Source organism: Plodia interpunctella, chromosome 22 (genome assembly GCF_027563975.2).
Source record: "Plodia interpunctella isolate USDA-ARS_2022_Savannah chromosome 22, ilPloInte3.2, whole genome shotgun sequence".
In the NCBI taxonomy this organism is placed as follows: Eukaryota; Metazoa; Arthropoda; class Insecta; order Lepidoptera; family Pyralidae; genus Plodia; species Plodia interpunctella.
In genome coordinates, this window is record NC_071315.1 from 5,533,836 (window position 1) to 5,552,586 (window position 18,751).

Consider the following 18,751-nt stretch of genomic DNA (forward strand, 5'->3'; position numbering starts at 1 on the left):
AATGCAGGAAATGTATGAAAATGTTCGGTTCGTAAAAAGGGTTCGCTTCTGCGGTGGTGTTATAGTCTGTCATTATTTTCCATGTTTAATTGCCGGCCCTAAAGACTATATTTAACAAGGAACAAAGGATATATTTTATATTTTCATCAATTCGGAATAAAATTACAAAACCAAAGTGTATACATGATACACTGAAAAAAAAAGAAGAAGAGAAGATTAACAAAATGTTTTCAAATTATCAAAAAATGTTAAATGTTATCACGTAACTTGTTTATATATGAGCGCATAGTTTTGTGATCCTAAGAATCAAGTCTTCTAGATTAAAAACCTAACAAGTAGACATAGCATATTCAAACAAGTCATGGGTCAGTTTAATCAAATCTGATTATTATTTTTATCAACGGCCCTTTGTGCATTTGATTAAGACTTCATAATCTCAATTAAATTTTATGTTGACTGTAACATTGCCACATATTAACTTCAATTAATAAAATAGTTAAAACAAGTACCTTGATTGGTTTTATTGAGTACTATTTAGAATCAAATGAAAAAAGTTATTGTTTTTATAAAGATACCTAATTTAACCACCACAAAAATTGGCCACCCTGTTATGTCAAAACAAGGGCTGTCTTCGTCTTAAAAAGGCCTTCTATAAGACTGAAACAATAGTCGACATTTCCGTTGATAAATCATACGCGATCACTCGCATTTTTAATAAACAACTAGCTGCTGCCCGTCGCTCCGCCCGCGACAAAATGTAGCCTATGGCACTCTTCAGCTATCCAACTATCTCCATACCAAAAATCACCTAAATCCGTTGCTACGTTTTGTCGTGAAAGACGGACAATCAAACACACATTCACAATTATGATATTTGTATGGATTATTTATTTTTAAAACGCTATTTTCGGGGGTAGGTTAGTAGGGTATGTAACTTCCAAAAAGTTACCTTTGATAGAATGAGTATTAATTTTTTAAATCGCAAGTCAGTAATATATTAAAAATTAAATGAAAGCATAAAATTATTTGTCTATGTCAGATTTTAACTTTCATAATAATAAAGTTATAGGTAACTAAGTGGTAAAGCGTGTAGATACAAAAATATTTTGTGTTTATAAATTACCAAAAGGTGTACTTATGGCAAAACATAAAGACTACATACCTATTTACGTAAGTACTCATCAATGTATTTACTTTAGGCTAAATGTGAAATTATCTATGTACTTTAACGGTTCATAAACGTAGAAATAAAACATTTTTTGTTTAAAAAATATTTTTGTCAACCCTGACCAAAACACATGAAACTCGTCCTTTGAAATAAACAGATTTGCGATTCTTCTTCAAAATTAGGTCACAACGCGAGATGCTGAGAAAAACACGCGCAGAAGGAATGGCATAAACAAAACTTTTAACAATTTTAAAACGATTTTTATAGAAATAAGAAGTGCGTTTTGTTCGTTTATTTTCACGTGCGAAGTTCGCTACCTAATCGATACATACATAAAGCTGACAGTTTTTTCGTTCATTATAGGTACTTACCTATAATGAACCCATTTTAACAATTCATGAAGTTGTTCCTAAAATATACATAAAGAAACTACTTAGTTTGTCAAAGCCAATAAGTAGGTTGTCACGTGTTCGTAACCGCCTGTGGATCGAAAGGTTCCAGGTTTGAATCCTACCAGTGCCACATGAGTGTGTACTCCAAACTGACTCATGTAGGTAAGTACTTATCGTAGTTTTCATAGACCACCATTTCCTTCCGGTGAAGGAAAACATTGTGAGGAAACATGCGCACTGGTTTATTATTAATTTGTGTGTGAAATGGAGAAGGCAATGGCAAACCACTCCATTAATAATGCCAAGAAAGTTGTGTGTGTTTCATTCCACGTAATTATCACGGCCCTATGAAGAAGATAAATATTTATTTTCAAAAGCAGATCTAGAAAAGGAGCCCGTATAAACAAAAAAAATATAATAAAGTATTATATTTTTTAAAATTAATATCGATTGAGATGTAAAACTGCTCACATGCCCTCTAAAAGATATAACGATCATAATAACGATTCGATTTGGTAATAAAATACTTATGCGCGGACGATAATATGTAATGACAAGCCACATGTTATGGGAGCTTCGTTCTATGAGAACCTAATGACCTATTTAATAATGACCGATAAAAAACGAACATATTTTATTTTTATTTATCCGTAGAAAAAGCTGTGATATAAGGACGGATGTCCAGACAAATATGACGAATGAAAGGTTTAGTATCTAACTATCCAATCCATAATCCAAACCAATCCAATGCATACAGAATATATATAAGGTTCAATATTATATACGAAACCCTAAAAAAAGAATATAGAATATAAGACTTACAGAGCGACACAGCCAATCTTGTACTGCACCTCCGGAAATAACTTTTGGCAAACAGTTCTATTCTATATACTCAAGGCAGGTAATCCTAATGTATTGTTTTGGCGTCAATCATTTGTCTAATGGATATAGAAATTATGTCATAGGTATTAGTTTTTTTTATAGTGGGTGTTGTGTTGTGCATTGCGTGCGTTATGACGGACTTTTGCATTAAAGTTGGTTCGGATCCAAAATCGGTTTGACTGAAAATTTCGAACGAAATATATTAATATAATTATATTATATTATAATATAATTTTGTCAAGTTTGATCATGTACAGATTCTTTCTTTTGTCAAAAAAGTTATAAGAACATATTACATGTAATATTCTTATATCTGTGTCAAAAACAAAAAAATATATGTACCTACTAAATGCATAAAATTATATCCATAACTAAACGTAACTTGTGTGACAGTGACGTGCTATGACAACGCGATTTTTGGAATCAATAGGCATTCCCAAGTAGTAGCCAATTTGTGAACATAACGTTTTGTACGATAATGTGTAATTATAAAGAAGCCAAGTTACATAATCGTAACTGCGCCCCGGGGCTTCGCTCTTGTGAGGATTTCGGGATAAAAAGGACCCTATGTGTTATTCCAGATTGTATTTTACCCGTGTATCAAATTTCATAATAATCGGTCCAGTATATTTTATGTGAAAGAGTAACAAACATATATATACACGTACATCCTCATAAACTTTTGCATTTACAATATTTCGTAAAATATTATTTAAATTTTTCGGTATCAGTAACGTTCAGCTATATTTAAATTATTTAACATATTTTAAAACATGATCAAAACTCCTTATAAACGACGTAATTCTATGTATCTATCATCAATATATTCACGTAAATATTTACCAACTTCGAAAATGCGGATTTCCCCTCAGCATGCGCGTTTGTAGGCGTTTGTTTTCCAATTTTCCACAATAATTATTCTAAATTTACACAATGATCTTGTAAATATTTATGTTTTAAGGAAAATTTTGTTTGGACGTGGATTAATTGTAATATTTCTGACTCAATGTTCGAAACCAAAGTGTGTTGTTATGTTGAGGATGGAATGAATTCAGTTCGCTTCTAGCGTTCTGCGGTGTCGAACGCATACGCGCGACGCGAGCCACAGCGATAGTACGAAATTCGCGCGCTAAAAGTTTTTCGAAATTTAAATAATTTGAAATCCCGACTGCCAGTGTTTTTTTTTTAATCGTGAACAATGGTCAGATGATATTTTTTTCTTTTGGTTGTTTATTGTTTACGCGAACTTAAATTTGCGTTTGAAAGACTTAATTAGCATTTAGGCAAATTTTGGTCTCCTTGGCTGTGTTTTAGTTATATAAGTTTAGAAACAAGCTGGCATGGCGAATATGTAAGTACAACATCGTTTCCATAACAAAAACTTTTTTTTGTATTGTTATTAAAATTGTCACATCCTGTCTGGAAAAAAATCAGCGTGCTGGAGTATAGGAACTTGCGCGCACATTGGCGCGAAAAATATATATAAAAAAGGCGACAATTTAAAGAGTTCGTTGACATTTTTTTTCTATAATAACTAAGCAATTATTATTTATTTATGCAACGTCATTACGAAATGATGTTATTGTAAAATATGTCGAAAACCTGTGAAATCAGTGCTTTCTTTTCAAAACAAGGGTAGTTTTTTCTATAATATGTAGTTTGTTACTAAGGCTACCTACTTATTCTAATCCCAATTAATATTATAAATGCGAAAATAAATTTGTTACTTCTTCAAGCTATGTATGTACTCAACCAATCATTTGAAATTTTGCATACATCTAGTTTGAAGTATGGAAAAGGACATAGGGTATACCTCTCATCCCGGAGTTATAACTGTTACCGTGGTAAAGCCGTGGGCAAAATTTAGTTATTTATAAATCATATGCTTGTTGCAAAAATCTATTAAAATTGTACAAGAATGTTTTATCAATGAGAAAAATGCTGCTTGCATTGTGAATGAGATTTGATAACGATTTTTTACCCGATAAGGTTCGGACGTGTGTTGTTGATATCATAATATTTTTTTTTTTATCAACCCCCGACTATAAAGGAATATATAAATTTAACGTGTCTCTATCTGTATGTCTGTCCGTGGCAAAGTAGCAGCCACACGGCTGAACCGATTTTGACCTCGGTTTTATTATTTGACAAGAGTATTTTTTACTTATATTTTGATCTCTATAAATTAATATAAAGATATTCAATTGTCCATCTATCAACAGAACAATAGGACATATGATACGCACCTTGACGTTGGTCGTTTATTTAACAAATTAGCACCCAACCACGTATAGTTATAAAGTGAATATCATCTTGCGTTGTGTTTCAAAGTATCATGTAACCGAATCGTAAAATCGTTAATTGCCGTCTATATACTATTGAACTCAGATGCCGACGTGTATGCATTGCGTAATATGTATCAGATCTTTTATTTAATGCAAGGAAAAGCCAGCAATGTATCACGAATCCGCCAAGTAACACGAACTGGTCCGCGATAGTGGAGCCGGCGTATTTTCGACGGATTTCCATCAATGTTATTAATCAATCACAAATCTCATGATTTAAAACACTATATATGCTTCTAATTTACTTCAAATTACTTCAATAATGACATTTTTGGTAGAAGGAAGGGTCGAGGCCTGATAACAACATACGATAAAATGTTGATTTTAAGCAGATGTTAGCGTTTATATAAATCGATATGGCCGATATGGCTGTATTAATCGATTTCACGATTGTATCGATACTTGGTATTTGCATAGCTGGATTTTATCAGAAAATTACTCATTGCATCTTTGAAGTTCCTAGATTAAATTGATTTAAAAGTAACTATATAATACCTTTTGAATCGATCTGTTTATTAAAAAAAAATCGCATCAAAGGGACAGACAGCACAACAGTGCGACTTGAATAAAATCTGACGGCAGTGTTAGCACTAACACTAAAATCTCTGTCTGACTTCGCTTAACATGCCCTTGGGCAAAAAAAAATACAAAACTTGTGATCTTCAAATGAACAGATCACCAATTTAATTCATACACAGACAAAAAATTGCATGCATAATTAATTTACTACCTCGATATTACACAAAACGCTAGTCCTACTTCCATATTCAAAATAATACATACTACACTAATTTTATAAATGCGAAAGTCTGTCTTTCTGTCTGTCTGTTCTGTTTTCACAGCTAATAGGCTGGACCAATTTTTATGAAATTTGGTATGCATGAAGTTAAAGACCCCCGTTCAAATATAGGCTAAAATAAACCTCTAAAAGACTATAAAGGGGGTGAAAGTTTGTATGAAAGTCATGATGAAAAGACGAACAAAACAAAACGACACAAAAATATTGGTCCTTGAAATTAGTAATCTGGCATGGATACTTATGCTGTCAGGAGTAACTATTCTACGGTGACGAAATCGCGGGCAAACAGCTAGTATTTTATAAAACACATTTTTGGATTGAAGTCTCTATATTGTTTATCTTATACCTACATAATTTATTAGCATTTTTGATGCAGATTATCCTGAATTAGGTATAATCGGATTTATCATTTAATGAATTAATTAATATTCATCGCTCTGATATTATTTTAATGGTACGGAATATGGACTTCATATTTATGAATAATATTCTTATCATACTCGTAGTATAATACTAGTTATTGCCGCGACTTTAGCCGCTTTAATAAGTGTTTTGTATTGTGCATCTGATATTTTTCGGCACGCGATGCTGCGAGCAACTGCACGTCTATGCATCCATTCTAATATTATAAATGCGAAAGTCTGTTTGTTCCACTTGCATGGCTAAACCGCTGGACAGGTTTTGATGATTTGTTCGCGCATCACGTAAAAATCACGTTCTGGATCGAATTTGATGCTGTTTTCGCAGTATGGTCTAACTAAAAATCTGGTATAGATTTCATCGCGATACGTTGCTTAGAACCTGATATACGTACGACATATCGAGCTATTTTTAAATAAAATATATCTATTGTCCTAAATATTTTATTTATGATTTATAAAAATCGGTTTTTATTGAAACAGAAGCATCTAGACCGGGCTATTTCAACTCGACCTGAATGTGGGCTATCAATCGATTTAAAAAGTAATAATTCAGTCAGATGAACAAAACGAATGGCGTATCGATTCAATAAAATCGATTAATAAAAAAATGAGTCAAGGCGATATGGCTGGAAAATAGTATAAACATGATCACTCGAGAATCGGAATGCAGAACAAAATTTATTAAGACTGCTTTTAACCTGATGTAGGTATGCAAATAAATTGGAGGTTAGTGTAGTAGAATAAAACATGGACTAACACATAGGATACTTTTTATATCAAAATTCCTGCGTAAACCTCAAGGGTCCTAAATGGATCTCCATCGTGTTCCTGTTTACATTGGGGGCTTAGCGCTGAGGAGCCCTAAGTCAGCGAACAAATTAAACCTGAAAATGTTGCACTTCCATTGTGACTTTACAACTGGGCTGACTCTTTGGGAATACTATTGACTCTCAGCTGCCAAAGCTTTGTGTCTTTACTCGCCTAGTACGAAATCCATGGGGGATATGGTAGACTAGACTGATATCAGACTCACGCCACAAAGTGCAACCACAAAAAGCACTACTGTTGCTGCAAACACAATGTGTTCTATCAGTTATTGACAGTTCCTCATATTGCCACGGTCCGTCTATCGTGGTACGGTCTATAGAATGTTTATAATACTTTAACTATGTCATATACCTGGTATTTCACCTTGAGTATAGTCCTCAGCTGATAATACTAGACAATATTTACATATCACATAACTGAGCCCACGCTACATTATTGTCTGTGATCTAATTACCTGTTTTTTTGTTTCATTGTCAGCGAAATGGCGAGCTTCTTTGGATTTGGAGGCTTGTGTAGTGCAAATTTGAATTTATTATTTTATTTATTGTTTGGAACAGACAAATGTTCATAAAAATTTTCACCCCTCCCCCATTAGAGTCATTTGAGGGTTAATTTTTGGAAATAATAGTAGCCTATGTTTGGAGGGGGGGTTTTTAACTACATAAATACCAAATTTCATTAAAAGTTTTAGTTAGTATACAAATATATAGACATATTGACTATGGCGCCAGTGCGTCAACGTTACCCGCTAATTGGCAAACCTTGAAATTCCAGTATCAATGTATAAGATATCGTTGCACGCGGAACGGATTTTTGTCGCCTTGTTACCATGGAAACTAGCTTTATGGTCTATTGCATAGATAAAAGATTAATTTTATCTATGGTCTATTGGTATCGGCTTCTGCTTCGGCGGTAGTGGGTTCAATACTTGTACTTCGTGCCTACTAATTCCATGCGGCAAGCATATGTACCGTCAAATGTATAAACGTCGAACAAAATGGCGTACTTTGCGTTTTACTGTGCAGGTTAAAGTTAACGTCAAAGTTGACGGTGCAACCCACCGGTTGAAGGTGCAACTCGACTTGAGAGTGAGAGTTCCGTAATAGCGTGTCAAAAATCATTCAGCGTTCTTAACAATCTATATCTTCCTGTGTTCCCGAATACATTCGGTGCTGTGATGTCCCATAGTCCACGTTTTGGCTAATCGCAGAATAATCTGTCCTTTTCAAACTTATGATTAGAGCGTTTATTTGCCATCATCGATACGCAAATAAGAAGAACGTATGATTGAAACTAACGAGGTGATTAACAAATTCTCCTATGCCTGATCAATATCTCAAGTTTATGACTCCAATATCATGATCATAAAACGAAATCTATTCATTAAATCAATGAACATCAGAAGCCCTAACGAAACATACAAACACTAGCACGTCACTAACGTACCTACGCATCGTGTAAAAATAAAGAATGCGTGTGTACGCAATAGCGTGCTATACGTGTTTAATGGTAGCCCCCCAAACCAGTGACGTGACGTCTCCACGTTTTAATTCTTGTTGATGTGGTATGCTGGCTAATCTTGACCCACAATTAAAAAACTTTATGATGTCATAGACAATACAGCAATTTAGGTAATACGTAATTAAAGTTCATCTGTGTGATTTATCATATTATATGTATGTATTTAGTTTAATTTTATAGATGTATTGAAAATATTTTGATTATTTAATTAATGTACTTTAATTAGGTACTTAACTTACATAATACGTAATTATAAACCTCATTTCTAACGTAAGTACTTGTACTTTTTAAAATTAATATTATAATAATATTTCTCAAAAAGCCCCACATCCTGCATTTTGGAAAGAAAGAAAGAAAGACATTATTCGGCTAAATCAAACACATTTACGTTGTTTACTATGCTAAAGTACTTATACTTAATTTTATAGAAACTTATTAATAATGGAAAATTCGGAAATCGAAGCCGAAAAGGTAACCAGCTCAGCTATATGCCGCGGCATACGAGCCACAGAGCAAAGAAATGCCGAATAAAACTTATTTTAACAGTGTTATAGCCCATATATTGCAAATATATATTCGAAGGATATATTTATTCTTACATAGCACTAATAATATATAGTATAAAACAAAGTCGCTTTATCTGTCCCTTATATCCCTATGTATGCTTAAATCTATAAAACTACACAACGGATTTTGATAAGGGTTTTATTTATATATAGTTTGATTCCTGAGGAAGGTTTAGGTGTATAATTTATTAAGGTTTTACCTGAGCGAAGCAGGGACGGGCCGCTAGTTAAGTATAATGAGAAGTCTCTCTATCGCGTTAATGTCTGTATGAACGCGTAAATTCAAAAACTACCGAACGGATATTTGTGAGGTTTTCACGATAACATATGGTGGTACCTAAGGAAGATTTAGGATAATAATTTATCGTGATTTTACCCGAGCGAAGCGGGTTGAAGCCGCTAGTTTAAAAAATATAAAAAAGGAAAAATATTTTGGGATGCGGAACCCAAAAAGTTGACAACATTTCATAAATAAATCGTGATGCCATTCACCTGCCAAAGTCTTGGCGCCACACCTGGCCATAAAAACATGGTTTTCCTTAAGTAATCCAGTTTATGCAAATTTTAACTGTTATATTTGTGTAAAAAAGTTGTTAGTATGCCGATCACAGTAAAGGATTAGTTTAAGTACTTGATGTTTCAACTCCGTGGAGTAGGACGTCCATGGTTTCAAGTTTATTACGAAATTAAAGATTTTTTTTTAATATTATCAGCCGGAGCTTCGCTCCCGTGGGAATTTTGGGATAATAAGTACCCTATGTTATTTCAGGTATATTCTACCCTTGTACCAAATTTCATAACAGTCCGCCAATAGATTTTGCGTGAAAGGGTAACAAACATACATACATCCGTACGTGCTCACAAACTTTCGCATTTTAAGAAAAGAAAAGAAAAAGTACTTTTATCATACGTTAATACGTATGATACTTAGAAACATATTGCGTCAGAGTTTGGCGGCAAGCCAGGGACTCTGTTTACCCCGTTAAGGAAAATGTAGTGAGAATATTAATTAATGTACTTGTTGTTGACTGTGGCTCCGCATGCGGCGAAAGTAGTCTATCTCACCATTTAGATTTGTCACTATCTTTACACGAAAAAGGAAGTTTCTCACTATGTTTCGACCGCTGCGGCCGCGGTGTCATTACAATGTTTCAAATTTCAACAAAGGCAAGAATTAGTTTTACCATCTGACTTTAAAATATTTAATCTGCACTGTGGTAATGCGAGAAAATTGACGGATCTTAATGACAGCCCGACCGCAGCGGTCGAAACGCTGTGAACACCTTAATCTAATGCTCTGTTTTGACGTGTATGATTCATAATATTAGTATGGACGAATAGAGAATTTTCTTACATCCTTACATAATAAAAGGAATTTGTCCTTTGCCACGTCTCTCAGTCTATCTGTTCGCGATTAACTTCACGCTACTGCACGTATTTGGTGTATATGATATGAATGAATGAATTAATTAATTATTGAATGATCGAATGATGGAATGATTGATTGAATGAATGAATGATTTATTTATAAACTTGCACATATACAAAAATAATTTACCAGTTGGCTCCACACTTAGGCTTCATTCATTCATTCACATACAATCATCATTTTCCATGATAAAAGAATAGGGACAGGTTAGGACATGTTTTTTTCGAAGAGAGATGAATGAGAGAAACTCTAGCCTTTTCCCTTGATTGCTTTTTAAAATCTGCTCGGGTAGAGAAGCAACTCGCTTCTAAATGTTTCCTTCTTCCGCATGGAGAACTTAAATAAAATTTTAAATACCACACAACCAAGACATATTTGTTCAAATGTTTAGTCTCATTTGCGCGACAAACATACTTAACACATGTTTTTATTATATAAGTGGTTTCTTTTACGGCGCAGTACACATGTTCATTGTTTTAAAAGTCCTTGTTTAAATGACAATTGTTTAAATAAACTCTTTTGAAAACGAACGCTTCTAGTAAATATACAATTTGCTTAGAAACAAAGTAAAAGAAAAATGTACAAAAATGTTTAGTATGTTGTCATGTTCAGTTCATAGCTTTCCCTTGATTTACTTTTACAATCTACGCGGGGGGAAAAGCAGCTGATTGATACATTATATATATCTTACTGTCAACAAGTTTTCTTACAAAAATATTATTTTTGCTACAAGCTTTTATTATCTTCAGATATCTTGTTGCATTCAATGCGTGACTAAAAATCATGTTTGTGAAACCATTGAGGAGTTCCCTCATTGGTAGCCGATTCTAGGGTGAGCCACCCGCTCACCCCAGAATCGGCTACCAATGATGGTTAGAATTGGGTCACCTGGACATGTTTGTTAGATATCATATAATAATTGTCATGCAAACAGAAGCGAGACGTGGAAATTTCAACTCTGTAGGAAGTCAAAAATGACTTTAGTTAAGCCATCATAATTCAAAAGGAGCTATCTAACTAATAACATTAAATAGTAGCGTGTGCAAGTGTTTAGTATCAATCAGAAACCTATTAATTTTGATCAAAACACACAATATATCTTGTTAACTAAATTTAAATTTATCAGTCTGCATCGGGCTTCAACTGCAAATATGAACTCTATCTATAAAGGTTTAGAGATAAATATGGCCTGTATTGAAAGTGCATCGTGGGATCAAAGTGTTGTAGATTGATTGGAGAGATTGGAAATGTGCATTCGTGCATTATCTATGTAAGTATATGTCTTAGATAATTTTGATTTTACTTTTAATAAATGAGTAGGGATTAAGTAGGTTACAATATATATTTCGAAAAGTGAGCTCTGGTTTAAAAACTACGAATTCATCTTTGGTGTCTTTGGCGAGTTAAATATGGATCTCAAGCCTCTGTTTAAGTGGATAGGATAGGTAGATTCTTTGAAAGAAGCATTATTATTTAAGTACTTGAAATAACGAGACAGTAAAATCTAAGACAGACAAGAATTCTTAAAGACAACTTATCATAAAAATGTTTTTTTTTTTTACACTAAATACCTGTTGAACAAGCAAACAAGCATTTGGCCCACCTGATGGGAAATGGTCTCCGGTAGAAGATGCAACACACACACGTTTTCAGCACCGATTTTTTTATTGCTTTGAACTCTGTATGTTATAACTTAGAGGTACACAATTTTGAACTAAACCACAACCATATAAAAACAAACAGCAACTTTTCTAGACCACTTCATACGTGTTTTATTTCACTTACATCGTAAAAGTTTGTCAAAGAAAAAACTATTAGGCAGATATTTCGGAAAATATTTTGATATAGCTACCACAGCCACAGCACTCATGTGGTTTTTGAGTTTAATATCCTGGTTGTATGTTATTTCTGTGGTCCGCCTTTTGACCATTCCATTTTTGTCGTCTAATGCGTGGTAATAAAACCCTTCAAGCCGTGTAAACAGCTCAATAAAACAAATAACATTTTTTACTCGTAAGTCATTAAATGTATAATTCGTATCCTTTTTTTAAATAGTTTATTTTTCAAATCGATTTTTTTTTCTTTTAATTGCAGTTTAATGTAAAAAAAAAATATTGTACCTACTTAAAATTGCTCTGTTTTTGGTATAACATGATATGGAAGTCTTTGATTGCAACATCCAAAAACAGGCTTATCTACTCAACCGATCTTCTTGAAATTTTGCATACATGTAGTTTGAAGTATGGAGAAGGACATAGGGACACCTTTCATACCGGAAAAATAACTGTTGCCATGGTAAATTTACGCGGGCGAACAAAAGCTAGTAATATTATACATAAGGGAATGAAGTAGTGTGTGATATAGAGAAATTAATGGCAAATATCATCAAGAAAATAATGTATATGACACTTAGCTACGAGGAATCTAGCTAGCCATTTAAATTTTCCAAATTTTGATCTTCGGATCGAATTTTCGGCACACAATCTATACATATAGAGACTTGCACATAAAATGCCGATATTTGAGAATGTAGTGACCACTTCAACATTCCTGTAGGTTGGGAAACAATCGCCTACACTCGTAGACATTTGGCCCGTTCACTTCACTACCTACATTAATCAAACTTAAGTATCATTATTATCGATTCATCTTTATTTCTGTACCTACTAGCTTTTTCCTGCACAGTAAGTTTGTCTGTTTGTCTTTACCTACATTTGTTAATTATGACGTCTTTGGAGAAAAGTCTGCGGTGAAGTTTGGTGTTGGTCGCTTCTTCTTCGCTTGCGCTTTGGAAGTCGGCATTAAGACTTAGTTTAAGTAATTTTTTGACGTCATATCATCCTAAATTGAATAAAGAATTTTGAATTTGAATTTTAGTTACTTCTTCACACTCAATCTACTCAACCAATCATTTTGAAATTTTGTATACATATAGGTAGTTTGTAGTTCGGTAAAGGACATAGGATAGGGTACCTTGCATGTATCACTGTTATGCGGAAGACGTATCTATTCATAGCTTGCAATCCACAAAATATTGATGAACCTCTTCAGAAACTTAATGAAGACCTAAATAGCTTCTTGGTCTGACAACAATGCACTGGTTCTCAATCATCTGAAGTCAAAATTCATGGTTTCAGTCAAATTCTGGGTACTAGACATAAAATTGAGGCTATTCTGGGGAATGATCTGGAGATAAAAATTAAAGGGGAGAGAATTGAATATGTGAAGGAGGCAAAGGATCTTGGTGTAACGTTCGATAGCGATTTGAAAAACATGTATTGGATTTAGTGAGAAACTGTTTCTACAGATTAAAAGTATTATATAAGATAAGGAACAGTATTATATATTATATAAGGAAATACATCAGTGAGAAGGCACGAATCACCCTATGTGAATCACTAATTCTGTCAAAATTAAATTATGGAGACTTGGTATTCGGTCTTCGCCTATTATATAAGACGCGGCGTCTCATACGACGACATCGAAACGCATGCTGTCGGTTTTCCTTTCCTCACTGTTTATCAATAGAGCATCAATGCTGAATATGGAATCTCGCAGGCAGTACCACAGCACTTTTATTTGATGTAATCAATTTTAAGATACGCATGCTGTCGGTTTTCCTTTCCTCACTGTTTATCAATAGAGCATCAATGCTGAATATGGAATCTCTTTATTTAAGTAGTAAACTCAGATTCCTTGATTCCGAAGAGTTCCTCGAGGCACAAGACCTTTAAGAAATGTATGTACACCGAACTGTGGCGTTTACTAGTAGTTTCCGGCACCAGGCGACCAAAAGCTGGAATAATATATCATCACATATAAGGTCGCTTACTGTAAGTCTACTTTTAAAAGCATTTTAAGGGAAAACTTTTGGAAAACCAGCATTTGGTTAGGTGGTGCTGTCATTTCCATTTTCTTTTCTTTTCCATTCCTTTTCTTTTGCCTCCTTTGTTTCGTCTGTACACTTCCGATTAACGGGAAAATACTGCTATAATTCAAGTACTACTGTTCCTCACTCAATAGTGGCAGCTTTATTTTACGCAGTCATTTAGGCGGTCTGTGCATGATAAATAGTAATGTTACTTGTTTATTGTCTCCACTTTTTATTATTGTAAGAGGAGTCGTGTCCATTGGACGGCGGCTCAATGTGTCCGTTTATGATGATGCCTGAAAATCAGTGTTTGCTCCTTGAGCAATTCCACCACTGAGTTGTCGCCAATTTGTATCACTGCGCCACACATTTACGTCACGGAAACAATCTTATTATTGTTATTTTATAGATGTGTATCTCTATCTAACATGTTCCAACTTTTAATTGTTTGTACGTGTCTCAGTTGATGCAAATAAACTTCTTATCTATCTATCTATCTATCTACTTGTCATCCCGGAAAATAACTGTTCCCGTGGAAAATGTACACGGGCGAAGCCGCGGGCAATATATAGTCATAGTAGGTATAAATTTACTGTTGTCGATAAGTAAAGAAAGTAATCGAAAGTATGACGTCATTGTTAGCTATCTAATGGATTAATATCAGACTGATAGCACTGAGACGATAACGCGAAATCGCAATCAAATATGCACCAAGTCAAGAGCATATCATTATGTCAATTTATCGATACTTAATGACATAATAAATTGGCTAACAAATAATAATTTGAAGGTAAGTATAACGAAAACGAAATTCATTCAATTTTACAATATAAAATCAATAGGTATATAGATATCTGTGTATAAAACTCTTGCGTTACTGAGTGACTGACTGACAGACAACGCACAGCCCAAACTACTAGGCGTAGAAAGCAGAAATTTGGTGTGTAGGTTCCTAGGACAGTGTAGGGGAGCACTAAGAAGGTATTTCCTGAAATTCCCACGGGAAACGGATTTTTTCACATACGAAGTTGTGGACGAAAGCTAATACAATATAATAGTGGTACTAAATGCATCATTAATGTAAATACTTAGAAAATATTGACGAAACAATGTATGTGTCATTTTGGGGATTATTTTAGATAAGAACTGTTCTTGGCTTAAACATATAGAAAGCGTATGCAATGAAACTAATAGGTAAAATTGGCACGTGGATTTACGGCCATATTTGCGTATCACGGATATCGTCTATCGACTTGAATAAAAACGAAGAGAAGAACTAAAAAAAGAAGAAGTATGTATATTTTGATTGATAGCATTTGTACAATACTGAATCGTGATCTACCAGTCGACTCGTGAAGATGGTTCTTCACAACACAATGAAACCTTTAATTTTCATCAGGGTTAAGCTCTCATTATCACACAGTCTCATCCTATGGTCTCATCGAAGTTTATTTCCATTTTGTCATTTGTTTAGACTGGCCGCTCAGGTTTCCAGGTAATGTGTCCAGTGTTCTTGGAAGTGTACTGATACCTGTCAAATAACATTAGGAGGGTGTACAGTATGCATTGTTGAAATTTTTTTAAAGCACCTTATTTTTTCTTTCCGAAGGTTTGATTGGTTGATAGTGCTTTATGACATCAAATCCATCGAAATTCTACTGATTTTATAAATGCGAAATTTGTGAGGATGTATGCATGTCTGTTAGTCTTTCACGCAAAATCTAATGGACCGATTGTTGTGAAATTTGGTACATGGGTAGAATATAACCTGAAGTAACACATAGGGTACTTTTTATCCCGAAATTATCACAGGAACAAAGTCCCGGGCGCAGATATTACCAGGAACCTGAGTGTGATGTGTTCGTGGATGGATGGAAGACGCTTGTCAGGAATTGTTTGCAGTTTTGTGAGATTGACGAATGTGAGTCAACGTGTTTAGGATGATAATATTGTGTTTCTCTAAGAATTTATTGGGTCTATTTTTTTACTAAATACTTTAATTACCGTTGTATTTAGCTAAATAAATAAATAAACAAACAAAACAAACGAACGAACGAACGAACGAACGAACGAACGAACGAACGATCGAACGAACGAACGAACGAACGAATGAACGAACAAACAAACGAACGAACGAACAAGCAAATAAATAAATAAGTAATAACATACATAGTTGCAGTCGCATCATTTGGCAAGCATATCATGTTGGCCCCATTCCTAGTAACATTTATACATTTATTGCGCACTTGAGCATAGACAAGTCATTGTATTTTTTTTAAATCTGCCTTTCTATAAAACGTTACACTATCGCCAAGCTGTCTATTGTGAGCTGATTTATAAACACATATCAAATATCATCATAACAATAAATTCATCTAACATTGTTTGTTATGTAGCGTAAAATGATTCATTCTTCCTTTCGCTATAATGTATGTGATGTGCTTGCGAAGTTTCAAGAAGATAGGTTGAATATACTAGCGTGATGTGTTGACAAACATCTGGTATTTCAAAAACCAATCATATAGCTCTCTCTCTCTCTTTGATTTCATTCGGGTTCGATCCCCGGTCGCGGTCGGGTCATGATGGAAAATGTTTTTTTTCTGATTGGCCCGGGTCTTGGATGTTTATCTATACATGTATTTGTTATAAAATATAGTATCGTTGAGTTAGTATCCCATAACACAAGTTTCGAATTTACTTTGGGGCTAGCTCAATCTGTGTGATTTGTCCTAATATATTTATTTTTTATTTATTTATATTTATAGAAAAAAAAACCTTATTTTTGTTTAGATTCAGCTATGATTTCACAGCCGGCCGCCTGCCTGACGTCAACTATTAATATGCTATGGTTGCCATGTCTGTGGTTATGATATCCACGGGAGGATAAAATTATTATTCCATCATTCTATTATAGGGGGAAACCACAAGCCTTGACTTTGTCATATTTATTTAAGCAATTTATTTATTACATTATAACAAACAAAGCTATATTTAATATAATAAACGAAAATTCCCCATGATATCTTGAGAATATGATGACCACAAAACATGGTCCATTCGTCAGTTATCTGTGGAGTCGGTTAATTTCAGTTCAATGCAATTTGTAACAAGGATTTTAATCACACCATTGAATTGGTAGGTTTTACGAAGTACTTACTAAATCCATGAATAAATAATAATTCTAATAATTAATTCTAATCATAATTCTTTCTAAAGCGTTTGACAGCAACTTTATGAAGTCATTATCATCATGAATTTTAGAACGTTGTTCTTGAGAGTAGCCTACACTTGCTATCTAAATAAATATGTCCTTTGCCATCGATTTTATTTACCTCCCTATACTTGCCTTTTCTTTAAGCTGATTATTAACAACTAGCAATTAACAACTCAAGAAATATTTTAAATGTTAGTGACATAGCAACAACATTTCAATGTTCATTTTTTAAAAACAGTCCATAATTTATTTCAAATCCTTTGTTACGTTGGATCGTAAATTTTCTATGCTAATACGTACCTTCTCGATGTTAACTACTGATAGGAGAATTTTAGTGAAATTTGAACCTTAATTGCTGAGAAATAGGGATTTTAAAATCTATAGATTGAAAGAAGTTATAAATCTGTCAAAGTGTCAATAGAGTATAAAATGTATGTATGGTTTGTGTGACAGAAATCGGAAACCGTGACTGGTTAGACGCACCTCGTGATTATTTTCAGATATGAAGCACAGTTGTGGTTTTAAAATATTTTTATTTATTTATTAAACCAACAGCATACGTAACAACTCAACATTATTTGTTTGAACTATGTGCCGTGAATCCCAAAAGGAGAAAGAAATTATAATGATAATGTATGTTTGTCAATCAAATGAAGCTGTGACAATGACCGTGATAGTATCAATACATTCAGTGTGCTTGCCAAACTGTCAGTATTCACCTTGTCCTAAATATATCTAGAAAACTTCCGCACTAGGGTCTAGTTTTGTTTTCTTCTAGAAAGAAAGAAACATTTTTTCCGAAGAAACATGAGTAATCACTCACCCATCTTCACGTGTTCCTAGTTGCATTCTGGGCTACGACGCCGCGAAGTCCGGGGTAGCGTAAAAATAAACTTACAAATTTTGAAGATTTTACAACCGGCTGGAAATGCTATTTTTACCATTGAGTTGCCAAGGCTTTGTGTCCCTTTGTCGCTTCGTACGAAATACACGGGAGGATATGGAGCGGTCTTATTCCAGGGGGGAACCACACGTCCACAAAAAGACATGAGTACTTACATAACATACAAAGAAAAAGCTTAGGTAAACCTACATGTTTTACCGATTGAGTCTTTTTCTAATCTGAGCGTTATCCAGGTTACTTTGTCCATTTTAGTGTGATAGCTAATTTTTATGCGGTATTTCTTAGATATGTGCGATCAAAATCGGTTCAGCCGTTCAAAAGTATGAATATTGAAAGTCGGGGTTTTTTTAATTTGTCTAACAAATAAACTTGTGAAGATAACTATAATCTGTAAACGTTACTTTTGGTGA

General features: G+C 34.0%; 1 protein-coding gene across 1 annotated transcript in view; it reads left to right on the forward strand.

The window, feature by feature from the left end:
* The first annotated feature begins 3,491 nt into the window (after positions 1-3,491).
* Positions 3,492-18,751, forward strand: part of Swim (Secreted Wg-interacting molecule) — a 51,693-nt gene continuing 36,433 nt past the window's right edge. The window contains exon 1 of the mRNA XM_053762369.1: positions 3,492-3,793. Coding sequence (XP_053618344.1) covers positions 3,783-3,793 — 11 coding nt within the window. The 5' untranslated portion in view covers positions 3,492-3,782. The remainder of the gene's footprint in view (positions 3,794-18,751) is intronic.